The sequence below is a fragment of the Austrofundulus limnaeus genome, unplaced genomic scaffold (genome assembly GCF_001266775.1).
Source record: "Austrofundulus limnaeus strain Quisiro unplaced genomic scaffold, Austrofundulus_limnaeus-1.0 Scaffold10, whole genome shotgun sequence".
Classification (NCBI taxonomy): Eukaryota; Metazoa; Chordata; class Actinopteri; order Cyprinodontiformes; family Rivulidae; genus Austrofundulus; species Austrofundulus limnaeus.
In genome coordinates this window covers 1-17,816 of record NW_013952412.1, presented here as the reverse complement: position 1 = coordinate 17,816, position 17,816 = coordinate 1, and the positions used below count along the sequence as shown (strand labels likewise).

General features: G+C 37.1%; 3 protein-coding genes across 3 annotated transcripts in view; 1 reads left to right on the top strand and 2 right to left on the bottom strand.

Moving 5' to 3' along the window:
- Positions 1-1,933, bottom strand: part of tp73 (tumor protein p73) — a 27,714-nt gene extending 25,781 nt beyond the window's left edge. Inside the window, exon 1 of the mRNA XM_014001649.1 lies at positions 1,776-1,933. Within this exon, the coding sequence (XP_013857103.1) occupies positions 1,776-1,807 (32 nt within the window). The 5' untranslated portion in view covers positions 1,808-1,933. The remainder of the gene's footprint in view (positions 1-1,775) is intronic.
- wrap73 (WD repeat containing, antisense to TP73) lies at positions 150-11,913 on the top strand. The gene is made up of 13 exons (XM_014001652.1): positions 150-276; positions 837-924; positions 1,042-1,194; positions 1,940-2,056; positions 7,519-7,591; positions 8,930-9,033; positions 9,410-9,496; positions 10,109-10,243; positions 10,356-10,433; positions 10,504-10,606; positions 10,697-10,822; positions 10,992-11,183; positions 11,441-11,913. Exons 2-13 carry the CDS (start codon positions 856-858, stop codon positions 11,551-11,553), a joined length of 1,350 nt encoding a protein of 449 aa, XP_013857106.1. The 5' UTR covers positions 150-276; positions 837-855; the 3' UTR covers positions 11,554-11,913.
- A 2,129-nt stretch (positions 11,914-14,042) lies between these two features.
- On the bottom strand, positions 14,043-17,332 carry tprg1l (tumor protein p63 regulated 1-like; the record flags this gene model as incomplete). The annotated part of the gene is given in 6 exon segments (XM_014001646.1): positions 14,043-14,488; positions 14,952-15,105; positions 16,397-16,522; positions 16,603-16,653; positions 16,764-16,855; positions 16,946-17,332. Coding segments are annotated over 6 exon segments (1,005 nt in total), but the record flags the coding sequence as incomplete, so codon positions are not given.
- Positions 17,333-17,816: the final 484 nt, after the last annotated feature.

Below are 17,816 nucleotides of genomic sequence, written 5' to 3'. Positions count from 1 at the left end.
ATATATAATGTTGCCCATAAGTGTGTTTTATAACACCGATGTGTGGAAAACAAAACGAAAAGCTGTAAACTTCATTACCCATAATGCAGTGCACTTTAGAGCGAAGCTGATTGGCCAGCTACGAACGTCTGTTTACGTTCATCAGACATCCTAACAACAGTTGGATTATCGTGTTCATTCTCTCCCGTCATGTGGAGATGAACTTTTCTGAATGACTTTTAGAGCTTCTTGCATCTCTTTTTTTAGTAAAAACAAGTCACGCCGTTGATGTCAGAAGTAAGTGTTGCCCACATTTTGAATAGTTTGACGGTTTGCTTACACGACCATTAGCCGTACATGCTAGCCGAACGAGCCCATTGACATGATGTTGATGATGATGATGTAGTTGAAAAGTTTACTTTGGGCTTTTGTACGTTTGTGACCTCTCCTTACAGTTTAATTAGGCCTGGAATAAAAAACAACAACAACAACAACAACAACAACAACAACAACAACTAACAAATAAGCAAAACAAGGTCAATGCGATTTCGTTAGTGTGTGTTGTCTCCTTTTTGCCGAGCCAAGGCAGCTATTTATTATCTAATTTTGCTAACTTGTCGGAAACGGGTCTGTTAGGTTTACGCATTAGTTTCGTCTTTTTGATTATTCCACCTTTCATTGAGGAGAACTTTTCCTATTTTCTGTTTTGTAGAAGCGTTTTTCTTTGTTAGACAAATGTCGCCATCATGTGGTAGTACAATGGAACTACAACAACATTTTTGTTTATTATATAGTAAAGGTGCAGTTTTGTGTTTTATTTTAATGTGTAATGATAACTGCTCACTTTCTCTGTGCAGGAACACTTGTGAATGAAAGATGAACTTCTCTGAAGTCTTGAAGCAATCCAACCAGCTCTGTAAAGTTTCCCCAAATGGAAAGTATTTGGCAAGTATTTGAGTTATTGTTATAATTAGTGTAATGCAGCAGAAATCCCTCATTTGTATATATGCATGTTAGTGGCTTCACTTTTTCTGACTTTTTGTCGTTTAATGTTCTTCTCAGGCAACCTGCGTACAGTACCGGCTAGTGGTGCGAGATGTTAGCACCCTGCAAATCCTGCAGCTGTACACCTGTTTGGATCAGATATCCCACGTGGAGTGGTCCTCTGACTCTCTCTTTGTACTCTGTGCAATGTACAAGAGAGGCCTGGTACAGGTAGTTTACAAGACAAACTAGTTGTTAGAGTTATCATTTGATGTGATTGCAAACTGCTAGTTTCATCCTTTTATTTAATTCAATATTTTATTCCTGTAAGACTAGGATAGGAATTATTTATTTGAACACATGAATTGCACATATGATCACAAATAATAATAATAATAATAATAATAATAATAATAATAATAATAATAATAATAATAATAATAAAATGGGACCATCCTGACTATTGTTTTAAATAAAGCATATTACATCTACCACATAATGAGATGAGTAAATTATATTTTCTAACAGTAAAAGTAAAGTTCATTCAGATTATACAGTAAATTTTATTTTGAATATGTGTGACATGTACTTCTGACTTTTACTTTCAACACTTATCATTCTCTTCCTATTTTAGATTACTTAAAAGTATTAAAATGTTTATCAATTAAAAACAAAAGAGTATGTGATTTTTTTTAAAAACAACATTTTAAGTCCCAGACAGAACTTAGAATAATCTTTGTTATTCCCAAAGTATCCGATTTCCTGTTCTTTTCAACATTAGTGTCATGCTCATCATAGTGCAAGTGTCTTACCTTTGAGTGGGTATGTAGTGCCAGTCTTTCATGCTGTCTGATTCCTAAATGTCTCCTAAAATGTGAAAGAAAGTTTTGGAAATTGCAATTTGTGCACGAAAGAAGTCATCAGTAATTGCTGATCATTCTGTCCTCGCTTCGTCTTTATTTTTTTTCTTCTCCAGGTGTGGTCACTCGAACAGCCGGACTGGCACTGCAAGATTGACGAGGGCTCGGTCGGGCTCGTCGCCTCACGCTGGAGTCCAGACGGACGTCACATTCTCAACACCTCGGAGTTCCACGTAAGTGTGAAGGTGGTCTGTGCACATGTGCATGCATTGCTCATGGAAGTGTTTTTATGCGGATGCTTGTCTGGTTTCAACTGTTGCTGGCCCGTAAGGAAGGGAGACCTGAAAATAGCCAGACACCAGAGCCTTTCTTGACCGCATGTACRTCCCCCTCCTGCTGCATGTATTCAGTCTGATTTCATTCCTCCCCTCCTGTTAGGGTCCTGTCATACATGTGTCTCAAGTGCCTCTTAGACATGAGTGCAATGTGTATGTGCCTAGTTATTTTTCTTGGTACTAAGTCCTTTAAATGATGTTACATAGATAATAAACTCAACAAAATTGATTTAATCAACAAGCAGTAGAAACAAAAGATATACGTTTGGTTTTGGTGTAATAGCAGTTATCTAAATAACTCAGAACACGAATTGTTTTCATCAGCTTGACCTAACTGCTTGCAGAGAGCCATAAATCTCCTGTCACTAAGTGGTCTTGTTGATCATGACGCTTTTATTATGTGAAACCTTGATGTGTCTTTGTGCAGAGATAAAAACATGTTGGTAAGGAGAGAAATTTTCAACTTACATTTATTCTTTTATGAATTATAGCCAATTATTTTATTTTTGAACGGAACCTACATTTGTTAATTGTTTTTATGGGATAAATGGCATCATGTGTTGTTATGTCAAATAAATTTAAACATAACGTGACACAACACATATTTGGCATACTGATTCTCATAGCTATTTACACAAGTATTGGCATAAATAAAAATAAAAAAATGGGTGAAATATCGTACACAGACATCGGGGAAGACCCTGAATTAAATCTCAGCAGATGTAAAACAAAATAAATTCCAATAGTGTAAATATTGAACATAAAATTCATTTTCTGGAAAATAAATAGGAGTGTCATTTGAGAATTTTTTTTCAGTTCTATTTACATGACAAACATATTTACATATATGTAACCAGATATCTTCAATTCCAGTTCCCTAAATACCTGGAATTGGAGCTTTATATGTTTATCTCTGCCTGGAACATTATGTGATTGATTGAATGATTTAGCATTAAACTCTTCCCAGAGATGGAGACCAGCCCAACCTATAAGTCATGAACTGTTGATGTGGATTTGAATCTGCTTTTCTTATTTTTATTTTTTTTCTGTGTAATCAGGAATACAGTCTYGTGCTGCTCTTCTTTGTAGTTCAACTTCCAAAAACAGCTCAGTAAGGTCCAGAGGTGTTGAGTTCAGTTTATAGAAGTCTTCAAATCTCCGCTCAGACTAATAAAGACGCGTTTAGTTCTTTTCTGTGCCTCCCGACTTCTGTTTATATCGACTTCCTCGCAAGCATGTGTCGTAACGGGTGAGAGGCATAGTGGCTTCAGGTTGTGTGGAATATGACGGGGCACCGAGCGAGGCCACGTCTGTCGTGCTAAACCTGACTCCAGGACTTGTTTGACAGGTGCTGTGGAGCAACAACCAAGTGTGTCTGGTCTGGCAAAGGGTGCAGGGAGTCCAAGTGTCTATGTCACGATGTCTTTGTGTCTGTTTGCGTCGTCCAAGAAAAACAAAAAGGAACGAAACGGAAAAATGCCATTCCTTGCGCAGACATTTGGTCCACCTAGAACAACAAAGCTGAGGTCTTATGCAGTGATTGTGGATTTGCTTCCAGGCATTGTATAACTGAGCATGTGTGTGATTTGTGATCATAACTATCATGTCATTCCATGACTTCTTTGAGCAGCTTACTTTTATTAGCGTAGTGCTGTGACGGGTCAATCAACAGATAATTTTCTTATCTATTAAACTGTCACTTGTTGTTGAAGCATTGTCTTCAACAATATCTTCCTTTCAGCTTCTCATTTCCTAAGAGTTATGTCATAAAACATTGAAATTAACGCACTTTGGTCAAAAAATTCTGTCCAACAACACGTATAGTTTGTCACTGTGAATTTTAAACAGGGATTTTTTAAATCCAGGTTTTATATTATGTAAAATTATAAACAAAATTTAGTATGGTTGTTGTAGCTGATAAGAATGTTTTACGCAGAGCTTTTTGTTACATCTGATGTAAAGGTCTTTAAATTGCCCTTTTGTTGATCAAAAGCCACACAAAAAAGTATTTTAGAAAAAAAGATCTTTTTAGAGGCTACAATCAAGTGTCTCTAAATAGTTGACCAACACATGCTAACTTTATGCTTCCTGATTATGTTTATAGTAAAAATTGCAGTAATAAAAAAAACATAATTATATGAACATTGCCAAGAAGCAGACTGAACTTTTTTTCACCCCAACCCAAGATTTCATTAACGCCGGTGTTTGTGTCGAGCTTAAATTTCAGCCCCACTCATAAACAGCCTGCTATATGAACTTGTTTAGTGACAGCTGCCTGTGGTCTGCATCATGCCTTTGTGTAAGTGTTTGTCTGTCTATGTGCTGCTAAATCTGCTTAGCTGGCAGTGAGTTCATCTGTTTTTTCTTTTCTTCGTAATCGAAAGCAGAATATCTTACAATCTTTCCAATTTTAAGTAGTATATCTGTTTGGACAGCCATGATGGAGCTCTGTTACTTTTTAACAAGTTCAAAGTTCAAAAGTTTATCATCATGTGTTAAAGCACAGTGTGTGTTGAAAATCTTATTTGAACACCTCCTTCACTGAYTGAACTTATAACAGCAATAGAAAARAAAACAATAGAAGATWCAAGATAATAGATAGATTAGTCCTTTGATAAAGCGCTGAATTCGTTCAGGCCATTTACCATTTACTMAGTTCTGCTTGAAATATTATGACAGGCTTGATTTTAGCTACTTTGTTTTTGTAGAAGTTATAAAACCACTATTTCAGGATGGCGCCACTGCAAAAATTTACTAGAATGTCACAATGCTCAAACTCAAAATTCCAGTCATTTATACGAGGACCCCATGAAATGCCATTAACACGCTCATGTTATCCATGTTACCAAACAAAGGGGTGATAAAATGAGCTGAAAAACATCAGTAAAGGCCATTGCTGAGGTTGACTTCTTTAATGTTTTTTTTTTGTTGTGTTGTTTGCATCAAATTAGCAGTAGCAGTTTTGGCTGGGACAGCTTTGTTTACGTCTTGCATTGTTGGTAATACGCTACTGTAAACTGAATAGTGGGACAACGTGGGACAATAGCGCGTCCATTTTCTTTGTATGCTATGAGAGGTTCAAGTTCTTTGGGAAACTTATGTGATTGTAAAGAGAAACGGGTTTGAGATGAAGTGAAACAGGAAAAGTTGATCACTTAGCATTTTCTTATGAACATTATTAGACAGTGTGATTTTCTTGCCCTTCAAACCCAACACCCCCTGCTACAAGTTGTTGCTCAAGTATGTTTCATTGCAACTGCAGCTTCGCCAACCAAGGATCTAATTGCATACCACCCCCACACAGAAAAACATCTCCAACATATTTCCCTTACATCCCTTTTATTTCAGACAGTTTAAAGTTACACTCCCTTCTGGTCACGATGATCACCCTGCGTCCCCTATGTGATGGATTCAAAGCCTCTAGTGTGTGGGTGTTTGAGCAGTGTTGACCCTGGTCGTCATGGCAGATTGTCAGAGGGGAAGTCCAGAAAGTGTGCAGTGAGGTGTTATTAGAGGACCTACACAGCTGGGTGTCTTAACTGAACAGAGGGGTCAACGCTTTGGGCCAGTTAGGTGACAGACTTGGAACTGTTCGAATATCTGCGTGGACACGGTGATGAAAAGCTACTCGCGTTGCTAGTTCTAGCTCTGCACATTCTCAAAAAAAAAAAAAAAAAAAGGCAAGTCTCTTTTGAGTATCTGGTATAGTGAGTGCCATCTTGCTAATGATGAAGACATAATTGAGCTGCAACTCTGTGCAATAGAAAATGGTGCCTCACTTATTTTTTTATTTTTATAAATGAAACAATTAAACTTTATAATGAATCGTTGCCTAAACTGTAGCTGCTAGTTTTTTTTAATCATGCAGCTTTCTGARTGCTGTCATTAACACACATGGTTTCTTTGTTATGCAGACATGTGGTCAGATAGTTATTTTGTGCTGCTGCTGTGTTGTGTTTTGTCAGTCCACACACCACTTGCTGGCTAGCGCACAACTTGCTGTTAATTGGTCACACTTGTAGCAAACATGGCTTATATTACATCTTGGCTACACAACAGACTGATCTAAATCTTCTGCCGTGTGTCCAGATATTGTTTTAGATTTGTTAATTTAACAGGTTCTCAACCTTTACCTTACAGTAATAAACCACTTGGTGCTCCTGGGACTCTAGTGCAAGTTTTGTGGCTGATAACTCKCCACACATTTGACCATATCTTCATTAAGTGTGTGTCCCTTTTAGGCAATAATTTATTTGAAATGTCACCATTTGTCTAAAACACTTTGAATGCATGGTGGTTCATTTAAAGCTCAACTTTATCGGGATCTCTATTTCTGTCTTCATTAGTTATATTTAGCACTCGTTAAAACACATAATTACTTGGAAGATGAGATTTTTTTAAATTATTTATTTAATCAGGACAATGTGCAATTAAAACCTAAACATAAAACATTTGATGCATTGCACCAGATTTAGCCTAAGGCTAATTTACATCTGTAGACCCTTAAGACAATAAAAACAAATATCATTAACAAAACATTCGTTAAAACACATAATTACTTGTTATTTATTTATTTATTTATTTATTTATTTATTTATTTGATCAGGACAATGTGCAATTAAAACCATAAACATAAAACATTTGATGCATTGCACCAGATTTAGCCTAAGGCTAATTTACATCTGTAGACCCTTAAGACAATAAAAACAAATATCATTAACAAAACATTCAACTGTGATAAAAATAAGAAAAGAAAACAATTGCAATTAAGAAAAAACTAAAATAAAATAAATGTGATTGCAGTGCTGAGTAGATCTGACATATTCCCCATGATCATTTCGAAAACCAATAAAAGAACTGCAGATTTTTAAATTTCTACTTGGAAAAAAAAACATTTGATGTATTGCACCCAATTTAGCCTTAGGTTAATTTACATCTGTATTTCCACCAGACAATAAACAAAAGCCACCAATAGATAATAAAAACATCCAAAATAAAAAAAATACATTTAACAATTGTAATCATGCCCAGCTCCACCCCACCTGCCCCACCTACCAACACACATTATTAGATTTAAATTCTATAATCGATTACCTAGKATAACTTAGTGATTGCAAAATTGAGTAGATTTAAGAAATTTCCTAAGATTATTTTTAAAACTAATAAAAGAGCTGCAGGTTTTTACATGATCAGGAGCAGTGTTCCATTGAGCAAAGGCTTTAATCGAACATACAACCTGTTATAACATACAACTCAAACAAAGACGTCTGATAGCTAAGAGGGACTGATGTATTTGTCTTGGATTTTGACTTTTGTCACAGTTTTACTAATTTAATTTTTTTTCTCTGTTGCTGTGACAGTTGAGAGTTACCGTCTGGTCGTTGTGCACCAAAGCTGTGTCTTACATCAAGTATCCCAAAGCGTGTCAGAAGGGTGAGTATGAGAATGGTATTATGGGTATATGCAGAATGTAGAGCCGGAGTACCTGAGGACAGGGTCATCTGAGCGCCTTGAAATGCCTCGTTAATCACTTGCTGCTCTTTACCTTGTGGCACAGCTCAGGATCTGWAGCCGGACTATGGTCCTCTCTGCTGACAGCTGTGCCCCTCTTCAGTAAATGGGACATGCTTGTCATAACAGAGCTGTCAGCAACAAGTGGAAATATGATTGTCCCAGACTCTCCTCATTTTCCACGTGTAACCCTACGCTCCTGGGCTATGCGTTTATGTTCAGCACCGTCATATAAATGATTCAGCCATGATAGCTGCATGCCGCAGACTTTATGGTGCCAAAGAATCAGATAATTACTTTAAATGAAATATACAAAACACTACGAGGTAATGGATTTTACTACCAGCAGAGACAGTTGGTGTTTTCCACTGAATATATATAAAAAAAAAATTAATTAATTAAATTCTACAACTGAACCTCATGAGAAAAATCTACATTTAGGTGCCTAATTAAAATAAAAACTGATTAATAAAATAATGCAGTCACTGTGAGCAGTTACAGAACCATAAACCAATAAACACATTTAATTTTTCTGATATTTGCACCTGTTATATTGTCTTTATAAGAGCTTTACTAAACTTGTGATTGCGTGCCATGGATCAAAGCGATCAGATTTATTGATTCGATCATCTTGCTGTATCTCATGACACAGTTTTGAACGATAACAAAGTTTTAAAATAATTTTATTACCAGTGTGACAGCTACCCTTGTGTTAATTTCAACTTGTGACCTGTGGATTCCAGGAAAGGGAGTGTGTCTAGCTGTGTGACACAGCAGCTGGAACTGATTGTTACTATTTAAAAGTTGTTGTTTTTTTTTTTTCTTAAGTAATGGTGTGTGCAATACTTATGAGTTGTAAGTGTCTTTACATTATAGAGCCATGGAAGGCAATCCCAGAACAATACAGAAAGTGAAATTAGGTGATTACAGCGTGAAACCAGCATGCTTTTCTCAGAAAAAGAAAATGTCTACAGAGAAAGATCTGTTAGTTAGACAGATAAACTCATGGTGGATACTGAGCAATATAATGGAATGTGTACTTGTTACAAATAACAACACTGTTGTTGTTTGGTTCAGAAAAAAAACTATGAAAAGAAAATTGTCAGAAGTTTTAAACGTGAGTCATGTCACAAAGCAGATTAGCCAGTCAGGAAACCATTTTCAGCACAGACCAGATTGTTTAATTTGCTAAAAGCTCAAAGTCAAAATCTGAAATGAGAACCTGCCTTGTTTTAATTTGAAATTGTGTTTCATACACAGGTATAGACTTCAGCAGAGATGGGTGYTATATGGCCTTGGCTGAACGTCGTGACTGTAAAGACTATATTAGTATATTTGTGTGTGATGACTGGCATTTACTCAGGGTAAGTTTTCTGTTTTTCTTTTTCTCTCTTTTTTGTATTTTAAGGACTAAATCTTTAAGACAGATAGACAAATGCAAAAAAATATATACAATAATTAAAATTAAAATTACAACATGTCTTAGACTGGTTTCTTAAATGGATTTGGATGTGTAGGAAAGCAGTTCTGTGGCCTTAATACCTGCAAGAGTTAATATTAATTTGGGCAATCAAAGAAAAGTTCTCATTAAGGAGTCAGACTGTCATCTGAAACAATCCAAACCTCAAACATTTTAAGCAAATGTTTATTTAAAAACTTTTTTTATTTTATGCTGTCACTATTACATCTGGTGATTTATTTATTTGTTTTGGACTTAAACATATTTTAACTATTTCACAGCATTTTGAGACTGAAACACAGGACCTGGCAGGACTGGAGTGGTCTCCTAACGGCTGTGTGCTGGCAGCGTGGGACAGCTGTCTAGAGGTTAGCCAACAACAATGATTAAACAAGTGAAGACAGAATCAGTTTCTTTAGACTTAGATGAATAGGAACTTTGCTCTAGTGATTCACACTCACGCCATTCTCACACATAAACACCAAAAATCTGTTTTTAGTCGTCTGAATGACAGATGAGGTTTACTTATGATGGTTGGACTTCGCAGTATCCAAAAATAAAGAGTAGTGTAAGTAGTATTCATCATACATGTCAGCAGAATGTACAATATAAAACAGCAAGCTTTAAAACAGCTTAACTATAATATMGAGGGTTACACCATTAGTTTAATTTTAGAGGCTTAATTTATTATTATAAATAATACATATGTATGTATATTAGCAAAAACACAAGATAAACAATAACTTAATGATCAGCTCAGGTAAAAAGGTCCAAGTTCCAAAATCGCAGCTGTTTGAGAAGAAACAAAATCAATATGCTGGTTAAAGAGTAAAGGGCTCAACTGTGGATGAAAAAAAAATGTTCTTGTTCTCTTTCAAATTCTGAGAGTTTTGTGATATCAGCATTAACCTTTAAAGATGCACTCAAAACAAATATTTTAGCACCAGAGTATTGTTGATAAGTGTGTCTCTTCTCCACAGTACAAGGTTTTGCTGTATTCTTTGGATGGCCGCTTGTTGTCAACCTACAGTGCCTATGAGTGGTCTCTGGGTGTAAAGTCTGTGTCCTGGAGCCCCAGCAGCCAGTTCCTGGCTATTGGCAGCTATGATGAGAAAGTATTAATGCTCTTATAAGATTTGTTAGTTTTCTGTCTCGCTAGAAAATTCTGAGCACCAGTTTTTAGAATAACGCAAAACTAAATGACAGATTTTCATATCTTTATGTCAGGTGCGTATTCTTAACCACATCACATGGARGAAAATTGTCCAGTTCGAACACCCTGCAGTCATTGACAACACGAAAGCTGTGAGTTTCATCGTGATGACCCTCAAATGTATTGTAACTGTTSAAAGTGTAATAACTGTTTGCTGTGTAGACCGTGTATAAGGAAGTTGAAAGAAGGCYGGCTGTGCCCAGTGATGAACTGTCGCTTCACAACATTACAGTGGGCTCTACTSTTTTCAACACGCAGAGCAAATGTAAGCCAGCAGTTTTGGTTTTGAACTCTGTATTTACTTGACTTATTGTAAGACAAGTAACCTTGTTTTTCTGYTGCTGAACTTCATTAGATGAGATCGGTGCTCTGCCTGTTCAAATTCCTGTGGTTAAACCAGAACCAGACAGAGCGAATCCCAAGATAGGTGTCTCTGTTTTAGCATTCAGCTCAGACAGTCACTATCTAGCTACCAAAAATGGTAAGTATTAATATTTTCTCTTTTTTTCCCCTTCATGCTGGATCTTCAAACCTTTATTAATTATATTGTAAACATCTTTAGTTGTTGACCTATTTTTATGGCCATGTTAAGATTTCACAACAGTTTTAGAACTGAGAGTGGATGTAMATGTGCATTTCTGTTCCTGCAGACAACATGGCCACTGCTGTGTGGGTGTGGGACATGCAGAAGATGAGCCTGGAGGCTGTGCTGGAGCAGACATCAGCCGTACGCTGCTTTCAGTGGGACCCCCGACGCCCCCGGCTGGCTCTGTGTACGGGCAACAGCAAACTCTACCTCTGGTCCCCAGGAGGATGTGTTTCTGTTCAAGTCCCARCTGAAGGTAGCACATTTGAGTGATGATGTTCTAAATAATTAAGAGTTGTTAGTTTTTGTTGCTTCAAGAAAAAAAAAAAAGAATCCTGGGCAGATCAAATGTGCTGCTGCTTGTGCCTGATATCCTAACATTATCTATTAAGCTGTTTTAATGCTCAKGTCTATAGACTGTATTCACATGTGCTTATGCACTTTCTGTTAWTGCCATTTGTTACACATACAGAATAATTGCTTCATCACAGTTCTCCTTTCCTCTCTCACCAGGTGGCTTTCAGGTCCAGTCTCTGATGTGGCACAGCAGTGGAGACTCTCTGATCCTGCTTGGAAAGGAGCAGCTTTGTTTGTGCTACATGGACACTGATCAGGAAGAAACATGAAATACACAACGCTTGTTCTAAGAGGCTCTTGGTCATAGTTCAGGTTTATGAAGGCTTACATTTGTGCTTAGATGAAGACTAATGAAAACACTCCTGAAAATCTCTTACGCTGGAATCTCCTACTCACCAAGCGTTTAAACCCTCCAGAGCAAGTTTACTTGGATGCTTTTTTCATCTCAATAAGTAGAAAACTCRACATGGCATTCTTAGTAATAAATATTTTGTTAAATAAGATACTGAAGCACTAGTTGCAGACAGATTAGATTTTCAAAATGTGTAATGTTATTGTAGTTTGTCTGACTATATATATTTTTATGAAATTGCGCAATTATGAATAAAGTTGTTTCATAAATAATCATTCTTAAGCAGTTAGTGTTATCTTATTTCAATTAAATGAAAACTCTGCATTTCGTGTAGTAAAACCAGCAGCTAGTCCACAAAGACATGAGACTTTAAAAAGTCAAGTAGGCATTTATTGTTTTTTCCATTGAGGCTGCTGTGCTGTAAAAATTAAAAGCAGAAATTAAGTCTTTAAACATTTCTAAACACTCCAGATTTGGCAGTTAAATCATTTTTGGATAAGCTTTTGTGCATTCATTTAATCAAAGTAAGTGCAGATAAATAATCACTATTTACAACTTTACTCAAGAAAAAAAAAACATCTGTCATGCAAACTCATGCTAGGAACATGCAAATGTTCAAAAAAACAAACAAAACTTGTGCTGTGGGACCTTTTTTGTTGCATGGCATCAAGCTCAGTAACTTTTGTTTGCACAGTAATATTCACTGCCTGACACTCATGTGAAATGTAAAACCATTTAGTTCTGTAGAGTTGCATAAATTTTTCACCATGATCTTGTGGCGTTTCAGACCATTTATAAAATCAAGTAAATCTTCAAACAAAAAGACAATTTTTACAAAGCAACACTAAAAAGAAAAACAATTTTTTTCTTGAGCCACATCTCATTTATTTCTTCTGCTTACTGTGAGCCAGCCTTTCCTCTAAAGTCATTAGCATTTAGTGTTCAGGCTTTGTTAAAGTCTTGCAAAGTTTTTCTTCAGATATTGTCCACTTTTTTTTTCTTCCTTAATTTCAACTTCACCATAATAAACACCCTGACCCTGCAGATCTTTCAGGTTTTGGCTAGCTTTGTGTCAACACAACTCAGACAACTAAGCAAAGAACCTATTTTAACCCACATTGCATATTTAGACACTTTTTACTTGTTAGATGAATAAAATTATTAGACCAACTAATGCATCTTTTARTTTGTCAGGTCCTTACTGGATTTTTTTTAACAGGAACATCATTTTCAAGCAATATTCTGTGAAATAACATTTTAATGCCTACCACTTCATTCGTCGTTCACTTTCCAAGTTTGTAATATTTTTTTCAAAACRCACAACACTGTCATTGTTAGATCTTTGAAAATCACTTTGTTTTCTTTGAGTCTGTAAAATTATCTTTAGCTTTTCTTCCTTGCAGTGAACCAAAAGCTTTAAGAATAAATCCKGTGTCTTTGCAATAACATACATGTCAACTTGTACGGAGTGTCCGTAAATTATAAAGRTTTTACGTCATTTTGCAGGTAAACGGGCGTATAGAGCAATTGCACTGATTTTTTCAAAACTTCATTTTCAAATTTATCTTGGCATCTAAGAGCCTGTAGGATTATTTAAAAAACAATAACATCAAACAGCTATCTTCCAACCTGTTCTGCCGCTAGAAATATGTTTTGAACTTTTTCAGCTCTCCTTTCATGTCCGCAGCCGGCAGACACCCCCCCCCCCCTGCAGGTGCGAATTGTACAGATTTTTTGCAAAATTTAAGGATTTTTGAGGCTCTTTATACAGGTAAACGTCCAAAGAGGTTGACATGTATGCAACAAGCTAGTAACAAAGTACTTAAAATACTTTATAATACTTTGTAATGTATGCCAACACACGCAGGGTTAAGTTTCAGAACATTTTCGTGCTTGATTGATTCTTACATCAGTGTTAAGAGACTAGACTGAGATGARTCATAAAGCAGCCAATGTGTAGAAAAAGTGAAGAGAAAAGTTACTCTACACGTCATTTAAAGATTACAAAAATGTCACTGGAAGCCAAGTATGCAGAAATGATAGGGTGACTCAAGACTTTTGCACAGGACCGTCAACAGCTAATGYAGCTCCCTATTACAAGCAAGACTATGAGCAAGGTCAACAAACAATAAGCTGAATGTGTAACTTATTTAGTCCCACTGAAGTTGAACATTGTGTATCCTCTGTACTCATGATCACTTCTGTTATTTCACTGCAGCAGACCAGCAGTGGAATAATTCAATCATTTATTCCAAACWATTTTAAGCAGGAACTGGGAAGCATAATTTTATATGGCTTTTTTCTGGCTGAGCTTTTTTTCCCACCAAACATCACACAAGTTTTGACAATCTAAAGTTAGTTTATCTCCAGCTTATTCTGCAATATTCTTTATATGTTGTCGTGTTTGGCAGATCTGTTTGCAGCTCTCTGACGGAAAGCAACTGAAGACACAACGAGACAAATGAGTCAACAGTCCACACAGTGCTGCCCACCTTTAACCTCCTGCAGGCTGATCACCTGTCAGTGACGCCAACTTCAGGAGGTGTGGACATGCCTGGTGTTGACGCACAAACAGACATGACGCACCTTACACTGTAGTTTATCCTTTAAACGGCATAGCTGTGTTACATGAGCTTATCCCTGCAGGAAAACATAATTCAGAAGCCGATTTTGCCACGCGTCATGGAGTAGCCCAGCTTCGCTTCGTTGTTGATGAAGGACATAATTCCCAGATAGGTCTCGATGAGCAGGGGTCTCTCCAGGATCAGGACACCGTTAGCACGACCGGGGATGGGGTGCTCCTTGTGAGCTTTCTTCACTGCCTGCACCAGCTGGGTTCTGAAGTTGTCCAACTTAGGCAGAAGGAAGAAACAAAACAAAAAAAAAAAACCATTGTAAATAATTGTAACAAACAGATCAAAGATGTAGCAGAAAAAGGAGGCAAATCCACTTATTGTATGAAATTAACAGGTCTGAAAGGATATTTCCAATAATTGCCCATAGTAATTTTGAGGACAAAAAAAAAAGCATTCTGAGCCAGGCTATTTGAGCACAAACTCATAAATTAAAATTGCATGAATAACTRTCTTTGTTTCAGAGGATGACGTACCATTAAAGCAGCAATCACTCCATTGTTTCCATTTGGCTTGTGGCTGTGTTGCTGCTTATTTATGTAAGAGCTGCACCAATGGTGCTCATTGTCTCGTAGCTTACAATTCAAGCTTTTAGTGCTGCCATGTTAATTAAAGTCATCAGTTACACAGCTTACATGTCTGTACAGCAATATGTGCAGACTTGTTTAGTCATAGAGCACACCTGGCAGAGAGAGGACACCTTCTCATCAGCGTGGGACATGGGATGCTCTGTGAAGGTGGCGTAGGGCATGTCTGTGGACCAGGGATTCCAGCGGTTTAAGAAGGAAGCCCGGGGACGTTTGTCCCACTGGACACGAATCCCATAACCTTCTCTTCTGCAAAACAACACACCAGTTTAACAGCAGCGTCATTTCTAAAGAAGGTCATTCATTTATCTAATCATAATGCACAATTTCAGTAGTTTATGACTGAGAAACTATACCAGAGAGGCAATACATTCTGATTTACTTTWGTCTTTTAGATGACTGGTATACGAAAATGTTATAATGAAAAGCAGGAGCGAGTCTTGACCACTAAACTGTGTGAACCACTGTAGCAGATTTAGGGCTACATGTTAACAAAAAATAAAATAAAATAAAATAAAGCCACTGATGATGAAGAAGCTGATGCTAATATTCAGATATTCAGTTCTGCTTTGTACTGAAGTGGCAAAAAAAAAAACTATTAGTGATAATATTACAGGAAATATTACTTACAGTATGTATCTGAGCGTATATTGGCTATTTAATGTATAAAAATACCAAAAATCTAAGTGTGTTATGGCTGTACCAACAGCAAAGAAATAGGAAACATGTCTCATTTCACAAGTAAGCAGATTTTATCGTATTTAGCTGGATGGGATCYGAMCAAAACTGTAGMTAATGATGTAATAATTTAAAATTAGAATTAGCTAATAACATTAATATAAYCACTCTGCTGAATCATGCTACAATTTAACACAAATGATTACATATTTATAAAATATTTTGTCTCTGATTTATGCAATGTTTGCACATTGTAAAATAATACAACCATTTATGGTTTCTTTTTGACAAACATGACCTGTTCAAGGTCAGCTAATATCAGTTGAGATAAGTTTCATCCTAAAGTATCACCAGGTACACAGTGAACATTTTCTAAGTGTCAACTGGTTAATGTCTGTAATTATTTATGACAGATAATAAATAATAAATACTTTATTAGTTAAAGTAATAATTTTTCAATCAGCTAAAAGTCTAAGTTGTTGACTGACTTCAGGTCTGGTTCAGATCAATGTTACTTATATATTTTATACACGATTGTTGAATGAAATGAACCCAACAACTATATTAATTTATAATAAAAAAATACAAACAATTTGTGGCACAGATCAAGTTGGGCTTGCTGTTAAACAAATAGTTGCTAYGTCAGCTGTAAACTGTCACCCTGTATGGTCACCATTTTTACTTCATGTTGTCACATAAATGCTCACAGTGGACGGGACTCACTCTAGTGGCATTATATAAACTCTTTGCTGGTATATTACATTATGTCTACTGACAGGTAAAATGAGGAGAATGCTCATTGTGCAAAAATAATAGTACGTATTATTTTGACACTGAAATGCCTAAAAACACGTTGACCTACTTGTTAAGGGATTTTGGTGGAAACTCAAATTCACCCACAGAGATGGTGTCTACAGCGTTTAGGGAAATCCTGATAACTTGTTGGCACAGCAGGTTAATGAAGTCGTACTTGCACACCAGCAGTGACCTGTGTAATCACAACATGCAGAGACATATWGATGCTGTTTTTCCTCAGTTACTTGAGTTAAACACAACTAATTTACTCACCTGTCAGTTATAAGGACAAGTCTCTCTTTTTCATTGTTCCAGTGGTCAACTCTGTAGAAAACAAAGAAAAATCAGAAGCTTTTACCAGCTCATCTTGGTGCAGCTGCTAACGTACAGCCACATGATGATGATGATGATGATGATGATGATAGGAGACTCACTCTGCCAGCAGCCACACACTGTGCACCTCTCCGTCCTCTGATGGAAGAGCCACAGTCCGGATGTCAGTCACAGCCTGTTCAACGGTACCTGGCTGAGATCAGCATCACACACAGCTGTCAATCATCTGCATCACTTTACACAAGCCTGTTCATTGAAGACAATTTAAACGCATGTACTTCACCCTGAACACGAAGTAGTCCTTCACTTTAGCTTGCATCGTGGGGTTGTGCACGTGAAACGGCGTCAGGGTTTGTAGGGGCKGACAGCAGGCCACGGAGGCTGCGTGTCCGAGGCTTCGTCCGGCGGCCTCCGGCGGCGTGAAGGCAACCTCAACCCCCTCCTCGGTCTCCGCGGGGTGGAGAACCGCAGCCCCCGGACTGTCCGGCTCCACCGCGTCGTTCAGCTGAAGCATGGCGGAGAAAACGGGTTCCTGATAATTTACACAAACCGTTAGAATACAAAATATCTTTCCGACGACGTGGACTCTCCCATAGCGAAGCAATGTTTTGGTTGTTGTAGGGTAAGAAGAAAGCAGTTTCACTTCCGCAGTTCCCTCCTCCTCCTCCTCCTCTTTCTTCTTCTTCTTCTTTTGAATTTTATTCTTCTGCTTCTTCTCTTCTATTATGGCGGATTGCAAGCAACTTTGAGGTGCATACCGCCACCTACTGTACACGAGTGTGTGTGGCAACATNCCATAGACTATTGTGAGCATTAAAGTCACCACACCATAATTCTCTTTTCACTATCAAGACTTTTACAAGGATTATAGTAGTTTAAAATTTTAATATTTCCATATTTCCTTAAGTTAAATATTTCTATATTAACACATTCAAATTCTTTATTCGTTATGTTTTTCTTATAAGCTATTCCTGAGGCATTTCGGTGTTTTACACCAAATGCCTCCTTGCCTACCTGGCAACCCATATTAGGTGCACCTGCAGCTCATCAGCTGCAGGCTTTATAAGAGAGACCTGTGGATCAACTCGTCGCTGGATTGGGGAGACGGAACGCTGTTGACGTGGCAGACTTGACAAGGGCGGTAGGCTTGAATT